Source organism: Panulirus ornatus, chromosome 7, assembly GCF_036320965.1.
Source record: "Panulirus ornatus isolate Po-2019 chromosome 7, ASM3632096v1, whole genome shotgun sequence".
Taxonomy (NCBI): Eukaryota; Metazoa; Arthropoda; class Malacostraca; order Decapoda; family Palinuridae; genus Panulirus; species Panulirus ornatus.
The window spans coordinates 31,210,440-31,235,969 of record NC_092230.1 but is presented as its reverse complement, the minus strand read 5'-3'; the positions used below and the strand labels follow the sequence as shown (position 1 = coordinate 31,235,969).

General features: G+C 41.1%; 1 protein-coding gene across 2 annotated transcripts in view; it reads right to left on the bottom strand.

Moving 5' to 3' along the window:
• psidin (phagocyte signaling impaired) overlaps positions 1-25,530 on the bottom strand; it is a 477,751-nt gene that overhangs the window by 7,001 nt on the left and 445,220 nt on the right. For both annotated transcript variants that reach the window (XM_071663426.1, XM_071663425.1), the window contains one exon: positions 1,402-1,673. In XM_071663426.1, coding sequence (XP_071519527.1) covers positions 1,402-1,673 — 272 coding nt within the window. The remainder of the gene's footprint in view (positions 1-1,401; positions 1,674-25,530) is intronic.

Sequence of the window (25,530 nt, the reverse complement as noted above, 5' to 3'; positions counted from 1 at the left end):
ATTCTCAGGACACTTAAATTAGCCCACATTTGGACAAAGTCATTTATCACAAAGTGTTGAATATTGCACCACTGTAAAGTCAAAAAATCATAAGCTGAACCATTGTAAGTCTGGGATCATCTGCTTTCCTTCAAACACCCATTTTTTTCTCTCCAAGATAACATTCTCTATTTCCACACATTTTTCATCACTCCCACAATCCTCACCCCCTCACACTTCTGCTTCCATGATTCCATTCACTGCCAAGTCCACTCCCAGATATCTAAAACACTTCACTTCCTCCAATTTTCCTCCAATAAAACTTACATTCCAACTAAATTGTCCCTCAACCATACTAAACCTAATAACCTTGCTTTTATTCACATCTACTCTCAACTTTCTCCTTCAAGGAGGAGGAGCACTCCCTGCTTGGCTCTTTCTTCTGCTTCCTCTTTTAGATATTAAAATACAAGAAAGGGAGGGTTTCCAGCCCCCTCTCCTGCCCATTTAGTCATCTATGACACACGGGGAATATGGGGGTAGAATTCTTTCTCCCATACTTCAGGGATAAAAAAGTATTAATGAAAATATAGTCTGTATCCAGTATTATCAAAAAATATGCCATAATTCATTAAGCAGGGAAATATTCAATAATTATGCTAAGTTTTAACCATACAGCAGAAAACCTTCACTCATTTCAAATCAACTTCTAAGAGACTGAGGGAAGTAGAAGTAAAGCAGTAGAGGTTTTGACAGAGTGGCATCACAGTTAGTTGTATGAGGTGTTTAAGACTTAACAGTACTATATTACTAGTATTTTCTCAGCAGGTTCATGAGATTGCCTTCACAACACACTGTAGTTATATATTTTTTGTGCATTAGGTGTGTCTGGAATATATAATTGTATGCTCTCCTTAAAAGAAAAACCATGAGATTAACGATATATTATGAATAAACAGTAGGAGAATTAATCTTTATCAAACCATTCTTAGCCTTGTTTTAACTCAATTCTTTAACATGTCAAGTTTACTCTGCTATCAAATGAATATCAACTCTATACAGTATTCTTTTTTAGTTTCATTCTCATTTATACAGGTTGAAATGTTTGTACAGCCTCTTAGCTCATGCATACATGTCCAAAGATATGTTTACTGTGCTAAAGGATAAAAAAAGCTTCTACTCAAGTAAACTATTTCTTGACTGCTGACTTCAGGAGAGTGGTCGAGACATACTAACATATCCATTCACAGAAAGCAACTTCAGTCCTCACTGAGTGAATCAGTACTATATAAGGAATGAAGCCATTCAGCTGAAAACCCAGAGGATGAGGAAAACTGGAAAAGACTACAAGATCTTAGGATGTCCAACATTCATATTCAAAATAACTTTAACACAGCTACTTCACACTTGAAACATACTCACCATTATCACAGGCTCTTTTCTCTTCTTATTTTTTTTGGTTACAGTTGCCTTTATTGGTTTCAAAATAGTAAAACAGCAACCAAGAAGGACAGCAATAATGCCTAATGTCTGTGCCAAGTGATGCAGGTGTGCAAAGGCTGGAGGATTTACACCTGGAAAGATGTTTGGTATGACTGTCTGTAGAGCATCCAAATGCTGCAAGTGTGATGTTATCAACTCTTCAACTTCTTCCCGAGCTTCTTTTATAACTTCACTGGACCAACTTTCATTACCTAGAGACAAAGAGATCATATTCTTAACAATTCTTTTAACACACTGTAAAATACTTCAAGTAAAAAGTTAAGATATGGAAAGGGAACCTGTTTAAGACGGGAGGTGCAGTATTTCCCTTTAGTATTCACAAAGGATACATGCTAGACAGACCCTATACCATACATAGAGCTATGCATGCAAGTGCACACACACTGCAGCTTTGACCCAGGGAGGAACTCCTGAGTGGTGAAGATTTATTTTCAAGATCTTTAGAGTTTACAGCACATCAAGTCCATTATGTAAAAGTAAGGGGGAGTGAAGTGTTAAGGAACCTGTGAGCAAGATATACTGATTGTGCCAGATTCTATAAGTTCAATAAATGCTTGGAGTAAAAGTTCCCAGGTTCAAATCAAATGCCCGGGAGAGTTATCAATTTATGTGAACAAATGTGAGCGTAATTCTTTATACTACTATAATTTTAAGATCTAAATAATAAAGAAGTGGCTAACATAAAGAGACTGAGCAAGTAAACCTAACAATTACTATAAAAAAGTGCAGCTGTGCCTAAATAAAAAGATAGTAGAGTTTTGTTTGTAATCAAAAGGCAACTCTGTCATTGTCAGTTGATGATTTAATTTCACCTCATAACAAATGCTATTTTTGTGTCAGTAAGCTTCATTGCAGGTTAGGTTATTATTAATTCAAAGGAATGGGTTACACCCTTTAGCTGCGTCTGAGTAAAGGAAACATAAACATCTTATGAGGAGGCAGAAAAATTAGTTGAGACAGCTGGGACAATCTGTCATTAAACATAAAGTAAGCCAAGTAATTAAGTTTTTGTTTCACACAGGATCATAATCTAGTATGGATTCAAATAAGACAATGTATCAAGACCAGTCTGTTGTGACTAGATCTACAAGGAAATGACAAGAAGGAAAAATGAAGGATGCATTATCAAAGAACAAAAGTTTGGAGATTTTTGGGAAATTACCAAGAAACAAGATCAAAATTAATTCAACTACAGGAGGAAATGAATAAACCGAGGAATCAAATTAAGGATCATGAAGAATGTCTTGAGACAAGATAGGAACCTAGGGAATTAAAGATTAAAGTAAATTATTATGAGCACAGATTTGCATCAAGTGATTGGGTTCAGAAGGAAAATAACCAAAGGAAAGGGGGGCAGAATGCTTAAAGAACAGGAGGATCAGAAGGGGCTATTCTTGATATCTTTGAAAATGCGGAATAGAAGGATCCACCCGCATCACATGGAAGGGAAGCTACTAAAAATCAGTGGGCAAGGAGGAGATGTAGCACTTTCTGGAGCTGGTAAGCAGACTCTGAATATGATGACTTAAGCAGTGGGACAGAAACTTGAGGACAATGTAACAGAGGTGTCCAGGAGACTGAATGAAACTGAAGATGAAATAATATACAATGCTCAAAATACATGGTCTAGTATAAGAAAAGTTTAGAAAACTGCAAATGCTTGTAAATAAAAAGGAGGGAGATTTTAGGGAAAGAAAGAAACAAAGAGGTAGACAATTCAAAACTACTGTACTTAGCCATAAAGTGGATGGCACCAAAAGAGATAAGTACCACGAGAGGTTGACAGACATAAATCTATATTTATATTTTTGGACTGAATAAAGAGGAAAGGGTAAAGGAAGAAGAAATGCCATTTTGTGAGATTACTGGTGGCTGTAAATTGCCAGATGCAATTTCTGTGTTAAAAGAAAAGAACTGATCCAATTATGGTTATGTATGCTTTAGAATCATCAAGTCAAGAGGTACTTAGGCTGGAAAAAACTTAAAAACAGAGTGGAATTCAGTAGGGTATTCATCTAATGTGCTGTGTCTAAGGAGGAGAGACAGAAAAGCAAAGAACACAGTCAGTTGGCCAAAAAACATGACATCAAATGGGGACATGAGGATGAAACACCCCTGCCAAAACCACAGAGATCAGGAATATTATGTGATTGTAATATCAGACTTACAGTAATGGATACTTATGTTAATGGATAAGTAGCAAAACGTAAAGATATGGAACTTAATGACTATAAGAATATGCATCTGATATTGTTGGGATTGTGGAAACAGCTTACTAAAGAAATAAGACCATGCCTTTTCTGTCCAAAGGAGTAAATGACAGTAAGTATGGAAAGATCACACAAAGAAAGAAGAAAAAAACTGGTCTTCCTAATAAGCTGTAACCTTAGGTTTTAAGATATGGTGGTAGATGGCCTGTTCAAAAACTATATAACTGGAAGTGTAAATGTGGGATAGAACTGCATAATGGTATTGACATTAAATACTCCTCCAAAGACTGATTCAGAACAAAAGTGCAATGATAACAATGAAGGAACCATCAGGATGGCATATAAGCATTAAAGCATGCCCTTCTCTGAGAAGGTACAAGTACGAATAACGGGATTTCAATTAAAAAATGTATCGGGAATGTCCTGGGAGTAAAGTCAGGGGTTAGTGAGAAGACAAGAGCAAGGGAAGGAGTAGCACTACTCCTGAGACAGGAGTGGTGGGAGTATATGATAGACTTAAGAAAGTAAACTCTAGATTGATATGGGTAAAACTGAAAGTGGTTGGAGAGAGATGGGTGATTATTGGTGCATATGCACCTAGGCATGAGAAGAAAGATCATGAGAGGCAAGTGTTTTGGGAGCAGCTGAGAGAGTGTGTTAGTAGTTTTGATGAATGAGACCCGGTTATAGTGATGGGTGATTTGAATGCAAAGGTGAGTAATGTGGCAGTTGAGGGAATAATTGGTGTACATGGGGTGTTCAGTGTTGTAAATGGAAATGGTGAAGAGCTTGTAGATTTATGTGTTGAAAAAGGAATGGTGATTGGGAATACCTGGTTTAAAAAGTGAGATATACATAAGTATATGTATGTAAGTAGGAGAGATAGCCAGAGAGCGTTACTGGAATATGTGTTAATTGATAGGCGTGCGAAAAAGAGACTTAGAGAGACTTTTGGATGTTAATGTGCTGAGAGGTGCAACTGGAGGGATGTCTGATCATTATCTTGTGGAGGCAAAGGTGAAGATTTGTAGAGGTTTTCAGAAAAGAAGAGAGAATGTTGGGGTGAAAAGAGTGATGGGAGTAAGTGACCTTGGGAAGGAGACTTGTGTGAGGAAGTACCAGGAGAGACTGAGTACAGAATGGAAAAAGGTGAGAACAAAGGATGTAAGGGGAGTGGGGGAGGAATGGGATGCATTTAGGGAAGCAGTGATGGCCTGCGCAAAAGATGCTTGTGGCATGAGAAGCATGGGAGGTGGGCAGAGTAGAAAGGGTAGTGAGGGGTGGGATGAAGAAGTAAGATTATTAGTGAAAGAGAAGATAGATGCATTTGCATGATTTTTGCAGGGAAATAATGCAAATGAGTGGGAGATGTATAAAAGAAAGAGGCAGGAGGTCAAGAGAAAGGTGCAGGTGAAAAAAAGGGCAAATGAGAGTTGGGGTGAGAGAGTATCATTAAATTTTAGGGAGAATAAAAAGATGTTTTGAAAGGAGGTAAATAAAGTGCGTAAGACAAGGGAACAAATGGGAAATTCAGTGAAAAGGGCTAATGGGAAGGTGATAACAAGTAGTGGTGATGTGAGAAGGAGATGGAGTGAGTATTCTGAAGGTTTGTTGAATGTGTTTGATGATAGAGTGGCAGATATAGGGTGTTTTGGTCAAAGTGGTGTGCAAAGTGAGAGGGTTAGGGAGAATGATTTGGTAAACAGAGAAGAGGTAGTAAAAGCTTTGTGGAAGATGAAAGCCAGCAAGGCAGCAGGTTTGGATGGTATTGCAGAGGAATTTATTAAAAAAGGGGGTGACTGTATTGTTGACTGGTTGGTAAGGTTATTCAATGTATGTATGACTCATGGTGAGGTGCCTGAGGATTGGCAGAATGCTTGCATAGTGCCATTGTACAAAGGCAAAGGGGATAAGAGTGAGTGCTCAAATTACAGAGGTATAAGTTTGTTGAGTATTCCTGGGAAATTATATGGGAGGGTATTGATTGAGAGGGTGAGGGCATGTACAGAGCATCAGATTGGGGAAGAGCAGTGTGGTTTCAGAAGTGGTAGAGGATGTGTGGATCAGGTGTTTGCTTTGAAGAATATATGTGAGAAATACTTAGAAAAGCAAATGGATTTGTATGTAGCATTTATGGATCTGGAGAAGGCATATGATAGAGTTGATAGAGATGCTCTGTGGAAGGCATTAAGAATATATGGTGTGGGAGGCAAGTTGTTAGATGCAGTGAAAAGTTTCTATCGAGGATGTAAGGCATGTGTACATGTAGGAAGAGAGGAAAGTGATTGGTTCTCAGTGAATGTAGGTTTGCGGCAGGGGTGTGTGATGTCTCTATGGTTGTTTAATTTGTTTATGGATGGGGTTGTTAGGGAGGTGAATGCAAGAGTTTTGGAAAGAGGGGCAAGTGTGCAGTCTGTTGTGGATGAGAGAGCTTGGGAAATGAGTCAGTTGTTGTTCGCTGATGATACAGCGCTGGAGGCTGATTCGGGCGAGAAACTGCAGAAGCTGGTGACTGAGTTTGGTAAAGTGTGTGAATGAAGAAAGCTGAGAGTAAATGTGAATAGGAGCAAGGTTATTAGGTACAGTAGGGTTGAGGGACAAGTCAATTGGAAGGTAAGTTTGACTGGAGAAAAACTGGAGGAAGTGAAGTGTTTTAGATATCTGGGAATGGATTTGGCAGCGGATGGAACCATGGAAGCGGAAGTAAATCACAGGGTGGGGGAGGTGGCAAAAGTTGTGGGAGCGTTGAAGAATGTGTGGAAGTTAAGAACATTATCTCGGAAAGCAAAAATGGGTATGTTTGAAGGAATAGTGTTTCTAACAATGTTATATGGTTGCAAGGTGTGGGCTATAGATAGAGTTGTGCAGAGGAGGGTAGATGTGCTGGAAATGAGATGTTTGAGGACAATATGTGGTGTGAGGTGGTTTGATCAAGTAAGTAATTATAGGGTAAAAGAGATGTGTGGTAATAAAAAGAGTTTGGTTGAGAGAGCAGAAGAGAGTGTTTTGAAATGGTTTGGTCACATGGAGAGAATGAGTGAGGAAAGATTGACAGAGAGGATATATGTGTCAGAGATGGAGGGAACAAGAAGTGGGAGACCAAATTGGAGGTGGAAAGATGGAGTGGAAAAGATTTTGAGTGATCGGGCCCTGAACATGCAGGAGGGTGAAAGGCGTGCAAGGAATAGAGTGAATTGGAACGATGTGGTATACCGGGGTCGACGTACTGTCAATGGATTGAACCAGGGCATATGAAGCGTCTGGGGTAAACCATGGAAAGTCCTGTATGTGGAAAGAGAGCTGTGGTTTCAGTGCATTATTACATGACAGCTAGAGACTGTGTGTGAACAAATGGGGCCTTTGTTGTCTTTTCCTAGCGCTACCTCGCACACATGAGGGGGGAGGGGGTTGTTATTCCATGTGCGGCGGGGTGGCGATGGGAATGAATAAAGGCAGACAGTATGAATTATGTTCATGTGTATATATGTATATATGTCTGTGTGTGTATATATATGTATACATTGAGATGTATAGGTATGTATATTTGCGTGTGTGGACATGTATGTACATACATGTGTATATGGGTGGATTGGGCCATTGTTTCGTCTGTTTCCTTGTGCTACCTCGCTAACGTGGGAGAAAGCGACAAAGCAAAATAATGATAATTTTTTTTTTTTTTTTTTTTTTATACTTTGTCGCTGTCTCCCGCGTTTGCGAGGTAGCGCAAGGAAACAGACGAAAGAAATGGCCCAACCCCCCCCCCCCCCATACACATGTACATACACACGTCCACACACGCAAATATACATACCTACACAGCTTTCCATGGTTTACCCCAGACGCTTCACATGCCTTGCTTCAATCCACTGACAGCACGTCAACCCCTGTATACCACATGACTCCACTTCACTCTATTTCTTGCCCTCCTTTCACCCTCCTGCATGTTCAGGCCCCGATCACACAAAATCTTTTTCACTCCATCTTTCCACCTCCAATTTGGTCTCCCTCTTCTCCTCGTTCCCTCCACCTCCGACACATATATCCTCTTGGTCAATCTCTCCTCACTCATTCTCTCCATGTGCCCAAACCACTTCAAAACACCCTCTTCTGCTCTCTCAACCACGCTCTTTTTATTTCCACACATCTCTCTCACCCTTACGTTACTTACTCGATCAAACCACCTCACACCACACATTGTCCTCAAACATCTCATTTCCAGCACATCCATCCTCCTGCGCACATCTCTATCCATAGCCCACGCCTCGCAACCATACAACATTGTTGGAACCACTATTCCTCAAACATACCCATTTTTGCTTTCCGAGATAGTGTTCTCGACTTCCACACATTCTTCAAGGCTCCCAGAATTTTCGCCCCCTCCCCCACCCTATGATCCACTTCCGCTTCCATGGTTCCATCCGCTGACAGATCCACTCCCAGGTATCTAAAACACTTCACTTCCTCCAGTTTTTCTCCATTCAAACTCACCTCCCAATTGACTTGACCCTCACCCCTACTGTACCTAATAACCTTGCTCTTATTCACATTTACTCTTAACTTTCTTCTTCCACACACTTTACCAAACTCAGTCACCAGCTTCTGCAGTTTCTCACATGAATCAGCCACCAGCGCTGTATCATCAGCGAACAGCAACTGACTCACTTCCCAAGCTCTCTCATCCCCAACAGACTTCATACTTGCCCCTCTTTCCAGACTCTTGCATTTACCTCCCTAACAACCCCATCCATAAACAAATTAAACAACCATGGAGACATCACACACCCCTGCCGCAAACCTACATTCACTGAGAACCAATCACTTTCCTCTCTTCCTACACGTACACATGCCTTACATCCTCGATAAAAACTTTTCACTGCTTCTAACAACTTGCCTCCCACACCATATATTCTTAATACCTTCCACAGAGCATCTCTATCAACTCTATCATATGCCTTCTCCAGATCCATAAATGCTACATACAAATCCATTTGCTTTTCTAAGTATTTCTCACATACATTCTTCAAAGCAAACACCTGATCCACACATCCTCTACCACTTCTGAAACCGCACTGCTCTTCCCCAATCTGATGCTCTGTACATGCCTTCACCCTCTCAATCAATACCCTACCATACAATTTACCAGGAATACTCAACAAACTTATACCTCTGTAATTTGAGCACTCACTCTTATCCCCTTTGCCTTTGTACAATGGCACTATGCACGCATTCCGCCAATCCTCAGGCACCTCACCATGAGTCATACATACATTAAATAACCTTACCAACCAGTCAACAATACAGTCATCCCCTTTCTTAATAAATTCCACTGCAATACCATCCAAACCTGCTGCGTTGCCGGCTTTCATCTTCCGCAAAGCTTTCACTACCTCTTCTCTGTTTACCAAATCATTTTCCCTAACCCTCTCACTTTGCACACCACCTCGACCAAAACACCCTATATCTGCCACTCTATCATCAAACACATTCAACAAACCTTCAAAATACTCACTCCATCTCCTTCTCACATCACCACTACTTGTTATCACCTCCCCATTTGCGCCCTTCACTGAAGTTCCCATTTGCTCCCTTGTCTTACGCACTTTATTTACCTCCTTCCAGAACATCTTTTTATTCTCCCTAAAATTTAATGATACTCTCTCACCCCATCTCTCATTTGCCCCTTTTTTCACCTCTTGCACCTTTCTCTTGACCTCCTGTCTCTTTCTTTTATACATCTCCCACTCAATTGCATTTTTTCCCTGCAAAAATCGTCCAAATGCCTCTCTCTTCTCTTTCACTAATACTCTTACTTCTTCATCCCACCACTCACTACCCTTTCTAATCAACCCACCTCCCACTCTTCTCATGCCACAAGCATCTTTTGCGCAATCCATCACTGATTCCCTAAATACATCCCCTTCCTCCCCCACTCCCCTTACTTCCATTGTTCTCACCTTTTTCCATTCTGTACTCAGTCTCTCCTGGTACTTCCTCACACAGGTCTCCTTCTCAAGCTCACTTACTCTCACCACCCTCTTCACCCCAACATTCACTCTTCTTTTCTGAAAACCCATACAAATCTTCACCTTAGCCTCCACAAGATAATGATCAGACATCCCTCCAGTTGCACCTCTCAGCACATTAACATCCAAAAGTCTCTCTTTCGCACGCCTGTCAATTAACACGTAATCCAATAACGCTCTCTGGCCATCTCTCCTACTTACATAAGTATACTTATGTATATCTCGCTTTTTAAACCAGGTATTCCCAATCATCAGTCCTTTTTCAGCACATAAATCTACAAGCTCTTCACCATTTCCATTTACAACACTGAACACCCCATGTATACCAATTATTCCCTCAACTGCCACATTACTCACCTTTGCATTCAAATCACCCATCACTATAACCCGGTCTCGTGCATCAAAACCACTAACACACTCATTCAGCTGCTCCCAAAACACTTGCCTCTCTTGATCTTTCTTCTCATGCCCAGGTGCATAAGCACCAATAATCACCCACCTCTCTCCATCAACTTTCAGTTTTACCCATATTAATCGAGAATTTACTTTCTTACACTCTATCACATACTCCCACAACTCCTGTTTCAGGAGTATTGCTACTCCTTCCCTTGCTCTTGTCCTCTCACTAACCCCTGACTTTACTCCCAAGACATTCCCAAACCACTCTTCCCCTTTACCCTTGAGCTTCGTTTCACTCAGAGCCAAAACATCCAGGTTCCTTTCCTCAAACATACTACCTATCTCTCCTTTTTTCACATCTTGGTTACATCCACACACATTTAGGCACCCCACTCTGAGCCTTCGAGGAGGATGAGCACTCCCCGCGTGACTCCTTCTTCTGTTTCCCATTTTAGAAAGTTAATACAAGGAGGGGAGGATTTCTGGCCCCCCGCTCCCGTCCCCTCTAGTCGCTTTCTACGACACGCGAGGAATACGTGGGAAGTATTCTTTCACCCCTATCCCCAGGGATAATATACATATATATATACATATACACAATACACACACATACACATACATACGCACATACACACACACACACACATACATATATATACATATGAAAAATGTAAGAAACAATTTAGAAAACTGAAACTTCTAGCTTGAAATGAATGAAAAAAAATGAATGTCACATAATGGTTCAACCTCTGGCTATGGAAAAAAGGAAATGTATAATTTATTTACACAAACGTCAATAGCAGTTCTCATCAATTTAACCACTGTATCAATAGGCTTCAATGTCTAAGCTACATTTTTCTCCAATTTCACTATTTTCCTTCACATTTTCAATTGTGTCTGAAGGTTCTACTTCAAGAGTGATTGTTTTTCCAGTAAGGGTCTTCACATCTTGGTTACATCCACACACATTTAGGCACCCCACTCTGAGCCTTCGCAGAGGATGCTTTACTTGTGGTGCTGACTTCCCCTTGCAGGAATTTGGAGTCAGTCCTCGGCTGTAACCTGGCGGCTCCTTCCTGGCGCACTGTTGTGTGGCGTAGTGAGTTTCCACCTCAGCTCCCTCCCCTTTTAGTCGCCTTCTACGACACGCAGGGAATACGTGGCAAGTATTCTTTCTCCCTTATCTCCTATCTTCAATATTTTGCCTTCCCTCTCTATGGCTGCTTCCTTAATTTTTTTTTTTTTTTTACTTTGTCGCTGTCTCCCACGTTTGCGAGGTAGCGCAAGGAAACAGACGAAAGAAATGGCCCAACCGCCCCATACACATGTATATACATACGTCCACACACGCAAATATACATACCTACACAGCTTTCCATGGCTTACCCCAGACGCTTCACATGCATTGATTCAATCCACTGACAGCACGTCAACCCCGGTATACCACATCGCTCCAATTCACTCTATTCCTTGCCCTCCTTTCACCCTCCTGCATGTTCAGGCCCCGATCACACAAAATCTTTTTCACTCCATCTTTCCACCTCCAATTTGGTCTCCCTCTTCTCCTTGTTCCCTCCACCTCCGACACATATATCCTCTTGGTCAATCTTTCCTCACTCATCCTCTCCATGTGCGCAAACCACTTCAAAACACCCTCTTCTGCTCTCTCAACCACACTCTTTTTATTTCCACACATCTCTCTTACCCTTACGTTACTCACTCGATCAAACCACCTCACACCACAAATTGTCCTCAAACATCTCATTTCCAGCACATCCATCCTCCTGCGCACAACTCTATCCATAGCCCACGCCTCGCAACCATACAACATTGTTGGAACCACTATTCCTTCAAACATACCCATTTTTGCTTTCCGAGCTAATGTTCTCGACTTCCACACATTCTTCAAGGCCCCCAGAATTTTCGCCCCCTCCCCCACCCTATGATCCACTTCCGCTTCCATGGTTCCATCCACTGCCAGATCCACTCCCAGATATCTAAAACACTTCACTTCCTCCAGTTTTTCTCCATTCAAACTCACCTCCCAATTGACTTGACCCTCAACCCTACTGTACCTAATAACCTTGCTCTTATTCACATTTACTCTTAACTTTCTTCTTCCACACACTTTACCAAACTCAGTCACCAGCTTCTGCAGTTTCTCACATGAATCAGCCACCAGCGCTGTATCATCAGCGAACAACAACTGACTCACTTCCCAAGCTCTCTCATCCCCAACAGACTTCATACTTGCCCCTCTTTCCAGGACTCTTGCATTTACCTCCCTAACAACCCCATCCATAAACAAATTAAACAATATATATATATTGGGGGGGATGAGAGAGCTTGGGAAGTGAGTCAGTTGTTGTTCGCTGATGATACAGCGCTGGTGGCTGATTCATGTGAGAAACTGCAGAAGCTGGTGACTGAGTTTGGTAAAGTGTGTGGAAGAAGAAAGTTAAGAGTAAATGTGAATAAGAGCAAGGTTATTAGGTACAGTAGGGTTGAGGGTCAAGTCAATTGGGAGGTGAGTTTGAATGGAGAAAAACTGGAGGAAGTGAAGTGTTTTAGATATCTGGGAGTGGATCTGGCAGTGGATGGAACCATGGAAGCGGAAGTGGATCATAGGGTGGGGGAGGGGGCGAAAATTCTGGGGGCCTTGAAGAATGTGTGGAAGTCGAGAACATTAGCTCGGAAAGCAAAAATGGGTATGTTTGAAGGAATAGTGGTTCCAACAATGTTGTATGGTTGCGAGGCGTGGGCTATGGATAGAGTTGTGCGCAGGAGGATGGATGTGCTGGAAATGAGATGTTTGAGGACAATTTGTGGTGTGAGGTGGTTTGATCGAGTGAGTAACGTAAGGGTAAGAGAGATGTGTGGAAATAAAAAGAGTGTGGTTGAGAGAGCAGAAGAGGGTGTTTTGAAGTGGTTTGCGCACATGGAGAGGATGAGTGAGGAAAGATTGACCAAGAGGATATATGTGTCGGAGGTGGAGGGAACAAGGAGAAGAGGGAGACCAAATTGGAGGTGGAAAGATGGAGTGAAAAAGATTTTGTGTGATCGGGGCCTGAACATGCAGGAGGGTGAAAGGAGGGCAAGAAATAGAGTGAATTGGAGCGATGTGGTATACAGGGGTTGACGTGCTGTCAGTGGATTGAATCAAGGCATGTGAAGCGTCTGGGGTAAACCATGGAAAGCTGTGTAGGTATGTATATTTGCGTGTGTGGACGTGTGTATGTACGTGTGTATGGGGGTTGGGCCATTTCTTTCGTCTGTTTCCTTGCGCTACCTCGCAAACGCGGGAGACAGCGACAAAGTATAAAAAAAAAAAAAAAAAAAAAAAAAATATATATATATATATATATATATATATATATATTTTCTTTCTTTTTTCAAACTATTCGCCATTTCCCGCATTAGCGAGGTAGCGTTAAGAACAGAGGACTGGGCCTTGAGGGAATACCCTCACCTGGCCCAATTCTCTGTTCCTTCTTTTGGAAAATTAAAAAAAAAAAAAACGAGAGGGGAGGATTTCCAGCCCCCCGCTCCCTCCCCTTTTAGTCGCCTTCTACGACATGCAGGGAATACGTGGGAAGTATTCTTTCTCCCCTATCCCCAGGGATAAAGACTGTATATATATATATATATATATATATATATATGAGTCAAATGACGTTTTGTCTTAGCCCAATATGGACATTCTTATCAATATCAGTTTCATTAAACAAACATGATGATTATGACCACTTCAAGAAAACCCTTAAATCACTATAAAGAGACAGATACACATAGGCCTCAATTTAAGCAATTTTTGACACTAAGTAACCCACAATACCCATTCAAGCCACCTAGTTCAAGTTATTCGTAACACCTGGACAATTCATGGTTGACACGATACAAAGAGGTAGTTCAGGACTCCACCCGGATGTAATTACGCAGTGTATGAGAGATCAACTCTGGCGAGGCTGTATCACATCACTGGAGAAATAGGTGTAAAAATTTCATCAAAGAATTTCTCATTCCAGAAGGATTCCATCATTTCCCAGCTCCTGATTGGAGAAGTTTTGAAGGTACATGAGTCCTACAAAAGGCATCCTAAGGTTGCATGATCAATTATGCTAAGAAGGAGCAAAAATTACAAAGCTTGATTAAAAACACAGGACAAGATTTATGAATAATGTGTTGAAAGACACAACACTATTTGGGAGGGCAAAAATGGGTATGTTTGAAGGAACATATGGATGCAAAACATGGGCTATAGATAAGGCTGTGCGGAGGAGGTTGGATATGTCGGAAATTAAATGTTCAAGGACAATTTGTGGTGTGAGGAGGTTTGATTAAGTAAGTATTGAGAGGGAGGAGAGACGTGTGATAACAAAAAGTGTGGTTAAGACAGCGAAAAAGGGTGTGCTGAAATGGTTTGGTCATATGGAGAGAATGATTGGAGAAAGGCTGACAAAGAGTATATATGTCAGAAGTGAAGGGGAAAAGGAGAATGGGGATACCATACTGGAGATGGAAGGATGAAGTGAGAGAGATTTTGAGTGACTGGGGCCTGAACATGTTGGAGGATGAAAGGCATGCATGGGATAGAGCTATATTGGAATGATGTGGTGTCACTGGACTGAAACAAGGAATGTTAGGTGTCTGGAAAGGTCAGTGGAGTCTGGTTGTGAATAGGGAGCTGTGGTTTTGGTGCATTACACATGACAGTTAGAGAATGGATACAAGTAGTTGTGCCTTTCTTTGTCTGTTCTTGGTGCTACTCATTAATGCAGGAAACGGCAGTCAAGTACAGAAAAATTATCCTTTTTGTCCCTAATGAGTTTATAATGACTGCTAACAAAACTTTCAATCAGTCTGGGACTTCTTTATGCCACTGCTAACAAGAGTATAGTACAGTCCAACATCATCCTAATACCCCTTCTTATACAATTTGTAACTTAGTTTCCACTCACAGAAAACAGAACTGAGCTCTGGAAATTAAACAAAAACTCAAAGCTAAAAGAGGACTTCTTCAAAACATCAAATATTTGCTTCTAAAGTGAGAAACATTATAACACACATATATATATATATATATATATATATATATTATTTTTTTTTATTATTATTATACTTTGTCGCTGTCTCCCGCGTTTGCGAGGTAGCGCAAGGAAACAGACGAAAGAAATGGCCCAACCCCCCCCCCATACACATGTATATACATACGTCCACACACGCAAATATACATACCTACACAGCTTTCCATGGTTTACCCCAGACGCCTCACATGCCTTGCTTCAATCCACTGACAGCACGTCAACCCCGGTATACCACATCGCTCCAAATCACTCTATTCCTTGCCCGCCTTTCACCCTCCTGCATGTTCAGGCCCCGATCACTCAAAATCTTTTTCACTCCATCTTTCCACCTCCAATTTGGTCTCCCTCTTCTCCTTGTTCCCTCCACCTCCGACACATATATCCTCTTGGTCAATCTTTCCTCATTCATTCTCTCCATGTGCCCAAACTATTTCAAAACACCCTCTTCTGCTCTCTCAATCACGCTCTTTTTATTTCCACACATCTCTCTTACCCTTACGTTACTTACTCGATCAAACCACCTCACACCACACATTGTCCTCAAACATCTCATTTCCAGCACATCCACCCTCCTGCGCACAACTCTATCCATAGTCCACGCCTCGCAACCATACAACATTTTTGGAACCACTATTAATTCAAACATACCCATTTTTGCTTTCCGAGATAATGTTCTCGACTTCCAAACATTCTTCAAGGCTCCCAGGATTTTCGCCCCCTCTCCCACCCTATGATTCACTTCCACTTCCATGGTTCCATCCGCTGCCAGATCCACTCCCAGATATCTAAAACACTTTACTTCCTCCAGTTTTTCTCCATTCAAACTTACCTCCCAATTGACTTGACCCTCAACCCTACTGTACCTAATAACCTTGCTCTTATTCACATTTACTCTTAACTTTCTTCTTTCACACACTTTACCAAACTCAGTCACCAGCTTCTGCAGTTTCTCACATGAATCAGCCACCAGCGCTGTATCATCAGCGAACAACAACTGACTCACTTCCCAAGCTCTCTCATCCACAACAGACTTCATACTTGCCCCTCTTTCCAAAACTCTTGCATTCACCTCCCTAACAACCCCATCCATAAACAAATTAAACAACCATAGAGACATCACACACCCCTGCCGCAAACCTACATTCACTGAGAACCAATCACTTTCCTCTCTTCCTACACGTACACATGCCTTACATCCTCGATAAAAACTTTTCACTGCATCTAACAACTTGCCTCCCACACCATATATTCTTAATGCCTTCCACAGAGCATCTCTATCAACTCTATCATATGCCTTCTCCAGATCCATAAATGCTACATACAAATCCATTTGCTTTTCTAAGTATTTCTCACATACATTCTTCAAAGCAAACACCTGATCCACACATCCTCTACCACTTCTGAAACCACACTGCTCTTCCCCAATCTGATGCTCTGTACATGCCTTCATCCTCTCAATCAATACCCTCCCATATAATATACCAGGAATACTCAACAAACTTATACCTCTGTAATTTGAGCACTCACTCTTATCCCCTTTGCCTTTGTGCAATGGCACTATGCACGCATTCCGCCAATCCTCAGGCACCTCACCATGAGTCATACATACATTAAATAACCTTACCAACCAGTCAACAATACAGTCACCCCCTTTTTTAATAGATTCCACTGCAATACCATCCAAACCTGCTGCCTTGCTGGCTTTCATCTTCCGCAAAGCTTTTACTACCTCTTCTCTGTTTACCAAATCATTTTTCCTAACCCTCTCACTTTGCACACCACCTCGACCAAAACACCCTATATCTGCCACTCTATCATCAAACACATTCAACAAACCTTCAAAATACTCACTCCATCTCCTTCTCACATCACCACTACTTGTTATCACCTCCCCATTTGCGCCCTTCACTGAAGTTCCCATTTGCTCCCTTGTCTTACGCACTTTATTTACCTCCTTCCAGAACATCTTTTTATTCTCCCTAAAATTTAATGATACTCTCTCATTTGCCCTCTTTTTCACCTCTTGCACCTTTCTCTTGACCTCCTGTCTCTTTCTTTTATACATCTCCCACTCAATTGCATTATTTCCCAGCAGAAATCGTCCAAATGCCTCTCTCTTCTCTTTCACTAATAATCTTACTTCTTCATCCCACCACTCACTACCCTTTCTAATCAACCCGCTTCTCATGCCACAAGCATCATTTGCGCAATCCATCACTGATTCCCTAAATACATCCCATTCCTCCCCCATTCCCCTTACTTCCATTGTTCTCACCTTTTTCCATTCTGTACTCAGTCTCTCCTGGTACTTCCTCACACAAGTCTCCTTCCCAAGCTCACTTACTCTCACCACCCTCTTCACCCCAACATTCACTCTTCTTTTCTGAAAACCCCTACAAATCTTCACCTTAGCCTCCACAAGATAATGACCAGACATCCCTCCAGTTGCACCTCTCAGCACATTAACATCCAGAGGTCTCTCTTTCGCGCGCCTGTCAATTAACACGTAATCCAATAATGCTCTCTGGCCATCTCTCCTACTTACATACATATCCTTATGTATATCTTGCTTTTTAAACCAGGTATTCCCAATCACCAGTCCTTTTTCAGCACATAAATCTACAAGCTCTTCACCATTTCCATTTACAACACTAAACACCCCATGTATACCAATTATTCCCTTTTCATTTTGCTTTGTCGCTGTCTCCTGCGTTAGTGAGGTAGCGCAAGGAAACAGACGAAAGAATGGCCCAACCCACCCACATACACATGTATATACAGACACGTCCACACATGCAAATATACTTACCTATACATCTCAACGTATACATATATATATATATATATACACACAGACATATACATATATACACATGTACATAATTCATACTGTCTGCCTTTATTCATTCCCATCGCCACCCTGCCACACATGAAATAACAACCCCCTCCCCCCTCATGTGTGCGAGGTAGTGCTAGGAAGACAACAAAGGCCCCATTCGTTCACACTCAGTCTCTAGCTGTCATGTAATAATGCACCGAAACCACAGCTCCCTTTCCACATCCAGGCCCCACAGAACTTTCCATGGTTTACCCCAAACGCTTCACATGCCCTAGTTCAATGCACTGACAGCACGTCGACCCCGGTATACCATATCGTTCCAATTCAATCTATTCCTTGCACGCTTTTCACCCTCCTCCATGTTCAGGCCCCAATCACTCAAAATCTTTTTCACTCCATCTTTCCACCTCCAATTTGGTCTCCCACTTCTCCTCGTTCCCTCCACCTCTGACACAAAAATATCCTCTTGGTCAATCTTTCCTCCTTCATTCTCTCCATGTGACCAAACCATTTCAAAACACCCTCTTCTGCTCTCTCAACCACACTCTTTTTATTACCACACATCTCACTTACCCTATTATTACTTACTCGATCAAACTACCTCACACCACATATCCTCAAACATCTCATTTCAAGCACATCCACCCTCCTCTGCACAATTCTATCCATAGCCCATGACTCGCAACCATACAACATTGTTGGAACCACTATTCCTTCAAACATACCCATTTTTGCTTTCCGAGATAATGTTCTCGACTTCACACATTCTTCAAGGCTCCCAGAATTTTTGCCCCCTCTCCCACCCTATGATTCACTTCCACTTCCATGGTTCCATCTGTTGCCAAATCCACTCCCAGATATCTAAAACACTTCACTTCCTCTAGTTTTTCTCCATTCAAACTTACCTTCCAACTGACTTGACCCTCAACCCTACTGTACCTAATAACCTTGCTCTTATTCACATTTACTTTCAACTTTCTTCTTTTACATACTTTACCAAACTCAGTCACCAGCTTCTGCAGTTTCTCACCTGAATCAGCCATCAGCGCTGTATCATCAGCGAACAACAACTGACAAGTGATATATATATATATATATATATATATATATAGAGAGAGAGAGAGAGAGAGAGAGAGAGAGAGAGAGAGAGAGAGAAAGAGAGAGAGAGAGAGAGAGAGAGAGAGAGAGAGAGAGAGAGAGAGAGAGAGAGAGAGAGATGTAGGAGACACGAACAGAATATTCAAAGGTCTTGACCTATACCTGGCTAATTGTGCTGACCATGTGTGCAGATACACCTGACAAACTTCTTGAAGTAATGTTCAAGATGTCATTGCAGGTCTGTAAGGTTATGGACACTATAATCAAAATGCAAACTAATGACTTTCTATTGAGGTGAAATTACTCCTTTTCTGAAAATGGGTTGAGGTCACCATTAAGTGCTGAAAGGTTCTATTCTAGGGCCATTACTCTTCTTGATCTAAGTGAATGACCTGCCAGAAGACATGGACTTCAACCTGAACATGTTTGCAGATAATGTAGTCATGAAGGAAGTGAAAAATGTTGACAATTGCATCAGCATACAAGAAGACCCTGGGAGACTACAAAGTTGGTCTGATACATGGCTGATGAAGTTCACAAATGTTAAGTAATGAGGGATGAGGGTGAATCACAATAAAAGAAATCTTCAATATGATTATCACCAAGCAGAAAATAAGCTGTAGGAATCTGTGGGCGAGAACTTGGGGGATGACATGATCCCCCAGCCTGTTGTCAGAGTCCCACTTTTAGGATAATTGAAGAGACCAACTGCCTAAAAGCAAATACTAAGAATGTATTCAAGTTCACGCATAAAGAAATATTCGGCAAGCACATTACAAAAGACCAAAACTTAAACGTGCTTCTTAAGTTTAGTTGCTGCACCTACATAACCACAAGGAGCTAACAGAGTTCTTGAGAAGAGCAATAAAAGGGTACCAAAATTAAGACAGCACAGTTGCAGGAAAATGATAGAAGCCTAAAATTTGACCACTATGAAGGAAAGACCTCTTAAGTTATCAAAACATAATGATAACACAGACAGTGACCAGTTCTTTGAGAGATGCTGGGACAAAGCAACATGAGAGAACATTACATTAAGCAAAACACTTACAAAGAAATGTTCAAAAGTGCTTTTATGATAAAAGTGTTGGATGAAAGGGATAAAATGACAGAAAATGGTTAATGTAAACAGCAAAGAAAGATCTAAGAAGTTTTGTATAATATTACAGAATGTTCAAAAGATGGGGTCTCTCTGGACTCCTTCCCCATACAGTACGAATAAGTAACTACAAACAACTTTCTAACTAGAAGGCAACATGGTTTCATGGAGAAGAGGTCATGCATAACCAATGTTCTAGACTACTATGATATGGGATCCCTCTCAGATCCCCAAAGGGGATGGGTAGATTGTATTTTGGACTTCCAGAGTGTACTTGACACTACTCACTGGAGATTAATTAAGAAGCTAGACTTACAAGCAGAAATAAGAGGCAGTATCCTTCACCCGACAGAAGATTACATTATTGGAAAAGCAGAGACTACAGGTAAGAGGTGTACCCTTGAGGAAGGCTGGGGTAACATCTTGGGTCCTTTGCTGTTCTTAGTCTATGTAAATTAATCATCTCATGTATTGGAATGGTATCTAAACATGTTTGTGAACGATGCCAAAATCTTGAGAGAAATAAAGAATGACAATTATTGCATCAGCTTGCTGGGGAATTAGCACAGACTACAAAGTTGGGAAAATTAATGGATGATGGGATTCAATCCAAGTAAATACTGGGTAAAAAGAATAGGACAGCAAAAGAAAGCCTCAGTGCAATCATAACCTAATGGCAAAATAATTATAAGAATCTGAATATGAAAGAGTCCTAGGTGTCAACATTGTGCCTAATCTTCTGCTAAAGGAACAAATTAGAGAACAATGAAAGAAGCAACAAGTCTGCTGACAAATGTAAGAATTTCATTTATGAAGAATATGTTTGGTATGTTATTCACAAAGATGGATCATGCCCTGGAAGTGTGGCCACCACTTAAAGAAACACACACATACACACATTACCACTCACCAGAAAAGAGCTCCTGGCAGTGATCCTTGATATTTGGATCACTGATATTTGTCATATTTTTGAAGGTCTACAGCTCTAGAAGCATATTACATAAAAGTAAGTAAAGGTGAGTAGAATGTGAAGAAGCTCCCTAGTGATATACTCATTGGATACTGAGTATAAGTGTGCCATGTTCTGGGAATTTAATAAGGCTCGTGAGTGGACACTTCCCTGATTCAAACTGATTGCTGTGAAAGAAGCCAACACGTTATTTTTTTCTACAAAGACTCAATTTTCAAAAGAATAAGTGGCTACCAATGGGGAAGTGAACAAGTGTAGCTAAGTTACTTTATAAAGGTGCAGCTCATACTTAACAAAAGGGAGTAAAGTTTTAGTGTACCCAAAAGGCAACACTCAGCATCAATTAAAAATCTAGACTCCTTATGACTGAAGCTATTTTTGATTGCAACCATTATTGTAACTAGATACATAATTAAAGAAGGAGAATTTCTTTAAGAGCAATTAAGGGCTAATGGGTCTTTTCTAGGTGTATGTATGGTTAGAGGAAAGAATTAAAGCATATACAGAATCTACTGACAATAGTGGGCAAGGAGGTGCAAAAGGAACAATATCGTCAGCATTTTTAAGCAGGGGAAGGACTAAAACACATACAGAATCTACCGACATTTGTGGCAAGGTGGTGCAGGAGTAACAATATTGGCAGCTGTTCAGTTAGAAACAGGGACTAAAACACAAGTAGAATCTATTGACAGCAGCGGACATGGAGATTCAATGGGAGCAAATCTAGCAGCTGATCAACACACAATGTATGAAGACTGATAGGGATAAACAGAGATCAAGGGTTGTACAAAAGTACAAAAAAATTAAGTGAAACTGTCAAAATAATAATATGCATTGTTAGAGATGGAGCAATCATGAAAGTCTATGGCCTAGTCAATGGAAGATTCAGAATAGTATAGTTCATACAAGGTAGCTGCTTGTTAGCTGAGAGAGGGATTTTAGAAAAAGTCAGAGACATGGAGGTTGAATATTCACCAATCCAGAATCTAGATGAAAAGTGGGTGGCACTAAAACTAAAAAGACCAGTAAAATATGGTTGAGAGATACAAATCACTGATTACTTTTGCTTTGGAAGAAGGTCATACATCACTTATGGTGAAAAGGGGAAAGAAAAGAAATGTTTATTGAAATTTTTACCATAGGCTATGGAATTGCCAGATACAATTTTGATGATAAAAGAAAGGAAAAGAATTTGGTGGTTACAAACAAGACACAAGGGGGTAGACCAGTTATGTTTACATTTGACCTGGAGTCATTTAGCCAGGCAATACTTAAAGAAAGCTAAGAAAATCAAAGGCAGAGTAGAGTTCAATGGGATATTAATGAAATTATCCCTGGGGATAGGGGAGAAAGAATACTCCCCACACATTCCCCGCGTGTCGTAGAAGGTGACTAAAGGGGACGGGAGCAGGGGGCTAAAAACCCTCCCCTCCTTGTATTTTAACTTTCTAAAAGGAGAAACAGAAGAAGGAGTCATGCGGGGAGTGCTCATCCTCCTCAAAGGCTCAGATTGGGGTGTCTAAATGTGAGTGGATGTAACCAAGATGAGAAAAAAGAATAGATAGGAAGTACATTTGAGGAAATGAACCTGGATGTTTCGGCTCTGTGTGAAACAAAACTCAAGGGTAAAGGGGAAGAGTGGTTTGGGAATGTCTTGGGAGTAAAGTTAGGGGTTGGTGAGAGGACAAGAGCAGAGGAAGGAGTAGCACTACTGAAACAGGAGTTGTGGGAGTATGTGATGGAGTGTAAAAAAGTAACCTCTATATTGATGTGAATAAAACTGAAAGTGGAAGGAGAGAGATGGGTGATTATTGGTGCATATGCACCTGGTCATGAGAAGAAAAATCATGAGAGGCAAGTGTTTTGGGAGCAGCTGAGTGAGTGTGTTAGCAGCTTTGATGCATGAGACTGGGTTATAGTGATGGGTGATTTGAATGCAAAGGTGAGTAATGCGGCAGTTGAGGGTATAATTGGTGTACATGGGGTGTTCAGTGTTGTAAATGGAAATGGTGAACAGCCTTTAGATGTGTGTGCTGAAAAGGGACTGGTGATTGGGAATACCTGGTTTAAAAAGAGAGATATACATAAGTATACATCCAGGCCCCACAAAACTTTTCATGGTTTACCCCAGATGCTTCATAGCCCTGGTTCAATCCACTGACAGCACGTCGACCCCTGTATACCACATCATTCCAATTCACTCTATTCCTTGCACGCCTTTCACCCTCCTGCATGTTCAGGCCCCAATCACTCAAAATCTTTTTCACTCCATCCTTCCACCTCCAATTTGGTCTCCCACTTCTGCTCATTCCCTCCACCTCTGACACATATATACTCTTGGTCAATCTTTCCTCACTCATTCTCTCCATATGACCAAACCATATCAAGACACCCTCTTCTGCTCTCTCAACCACAATCTTTTTATTACCACACATCTCTCTTACCCTTTCATTCCTTACTCGATCAAACCATCTCACACCACATATTGTCCTCAAGCATCTCATTTCCAACACATTCATCCTCCTCCACACAACCCTATCTATAGCCAACGCCTTGCAACCATATAACATTGTTGGAACAACTATTCCTTCAAACATACCCATTTTTGCTTCCCAAGATAATGTTCTCACCTTCCACACATTTTTCAACGCTCCCAGAACTTTCACCCCCTCCCCCATCCTGTGACTCACTTCCTCTTCCATTGTTCCATCCACAGCCAAATCCACTCCCAGATATCGAAAACACTTCACTTCCTCCAGTTTTTCTCCATTCAAACTTACCTCCCAATTGATTTCTCCCTCAACCCTACCTCATAACCTTGCTCTTATTCACATTTACTCTCAGCTTTCTTCTTTCACACACTTTACCATACTCAGTCACCAGCTTCTGCAGTTTCTCATCCGAATCAGCCACCAGCACTGTATCATCAGCGAACAACAACTGACTCACTTCCCAAGCCCTTTCATCCACAATAGACTGCATACTTGCCCCTCTCTCCAAAACTCTTGCATTCACACCCCTAACAACACCATCCATAAACAAATTAAACAACCATGGAGACATCACACATCCTTGCCGCAAACTGACATTCACTCAGAACCAATTACTCTCCTCTCCTCCTACTCGAACACATGCCTTACATCCTCGATAGAAACTTTTCACTGCTTCTGGCAACTTGCCTCCCACACCATATATTCTTAATACCTTCCACAGAGCATCTCTATCAACTCTGTCATATGCCTTCTAGTGATCCATAAAAGCTACAAACAAATCTATTTACTTTTAAGTATTTCTCGCATACATTCTTCAAAGCAAACACCTAATCCACACATCCTCTACCACTTCTGAAACCGCACTGCTCTTCCCCAATCTGATGCACTGTACATACCTTCACCCTCTCAATCAATATCCTCCCATACAATTTCCCAGGAATACTCAACAAACATATACCTCTGTAATTTGAACACTCACCTTTATCCCCTTTGCCTTTGTATAATGGCACTATGCATGCATTCTGCCAATCCTCAGGCACTTCACCATGAGCCATACATACATTAAATATCCTTACTAACCAGTCAACAACACAATCACCCCCTTTTTTAATAAATTCCACTGCAATACCATCCAAACCCGCCACCTTGCCAGCTTTCATCTTCTGCAAAGCTTTTACTACCTCTTCTCTGTTTACCAAATCATTTTCCCTTACCCTCTCATCCTGCACACCACCTCGACCAAAACACCCTATATCTGCCACTCTATCATCTAACATACTCAACAAAACTTCAAAATACTTACTCCATCTCCTTCTCACATCACCACTACTTGTTATTACCTCCCCATTAACCCCTTTCACTGATGTTCCCAATTGTCCTCTTGTCTTGCGCAATGTATTTACCTCTTTCGAAAACATCTTTTTATTCTCCCTAAAATTTAATGATACTCTCTCACCCCAACTCTCATTTCCCTCTTTTTCACCTCTTGCACCTTTCTCTTGACCTCCTGCCTCTTTCAATTATACATCTCCCAGTCATGTGCATTATTTCCCTGCAAATATCATCCAAATGCCTCTCTCTTCTCTTTCACAAATAATCTTACTTCTTCATCCCACCACTCACTACCCTTTCTAATCAGACTTCCCTCCAGTTGCACCTCTCAGGACATTAACATCCAAAAGTCTCTTTCACACACCTATCAATTAACACGTAATCCAATAACGCTCTCTGGCCATCTCTCCTACTTACATACGTATACTAATGTATACTTCTCTTTTCAAACCAGGTATTCCCAATCACCAGTCCTTTTTCAGCACACAAATCTACAAGCTCT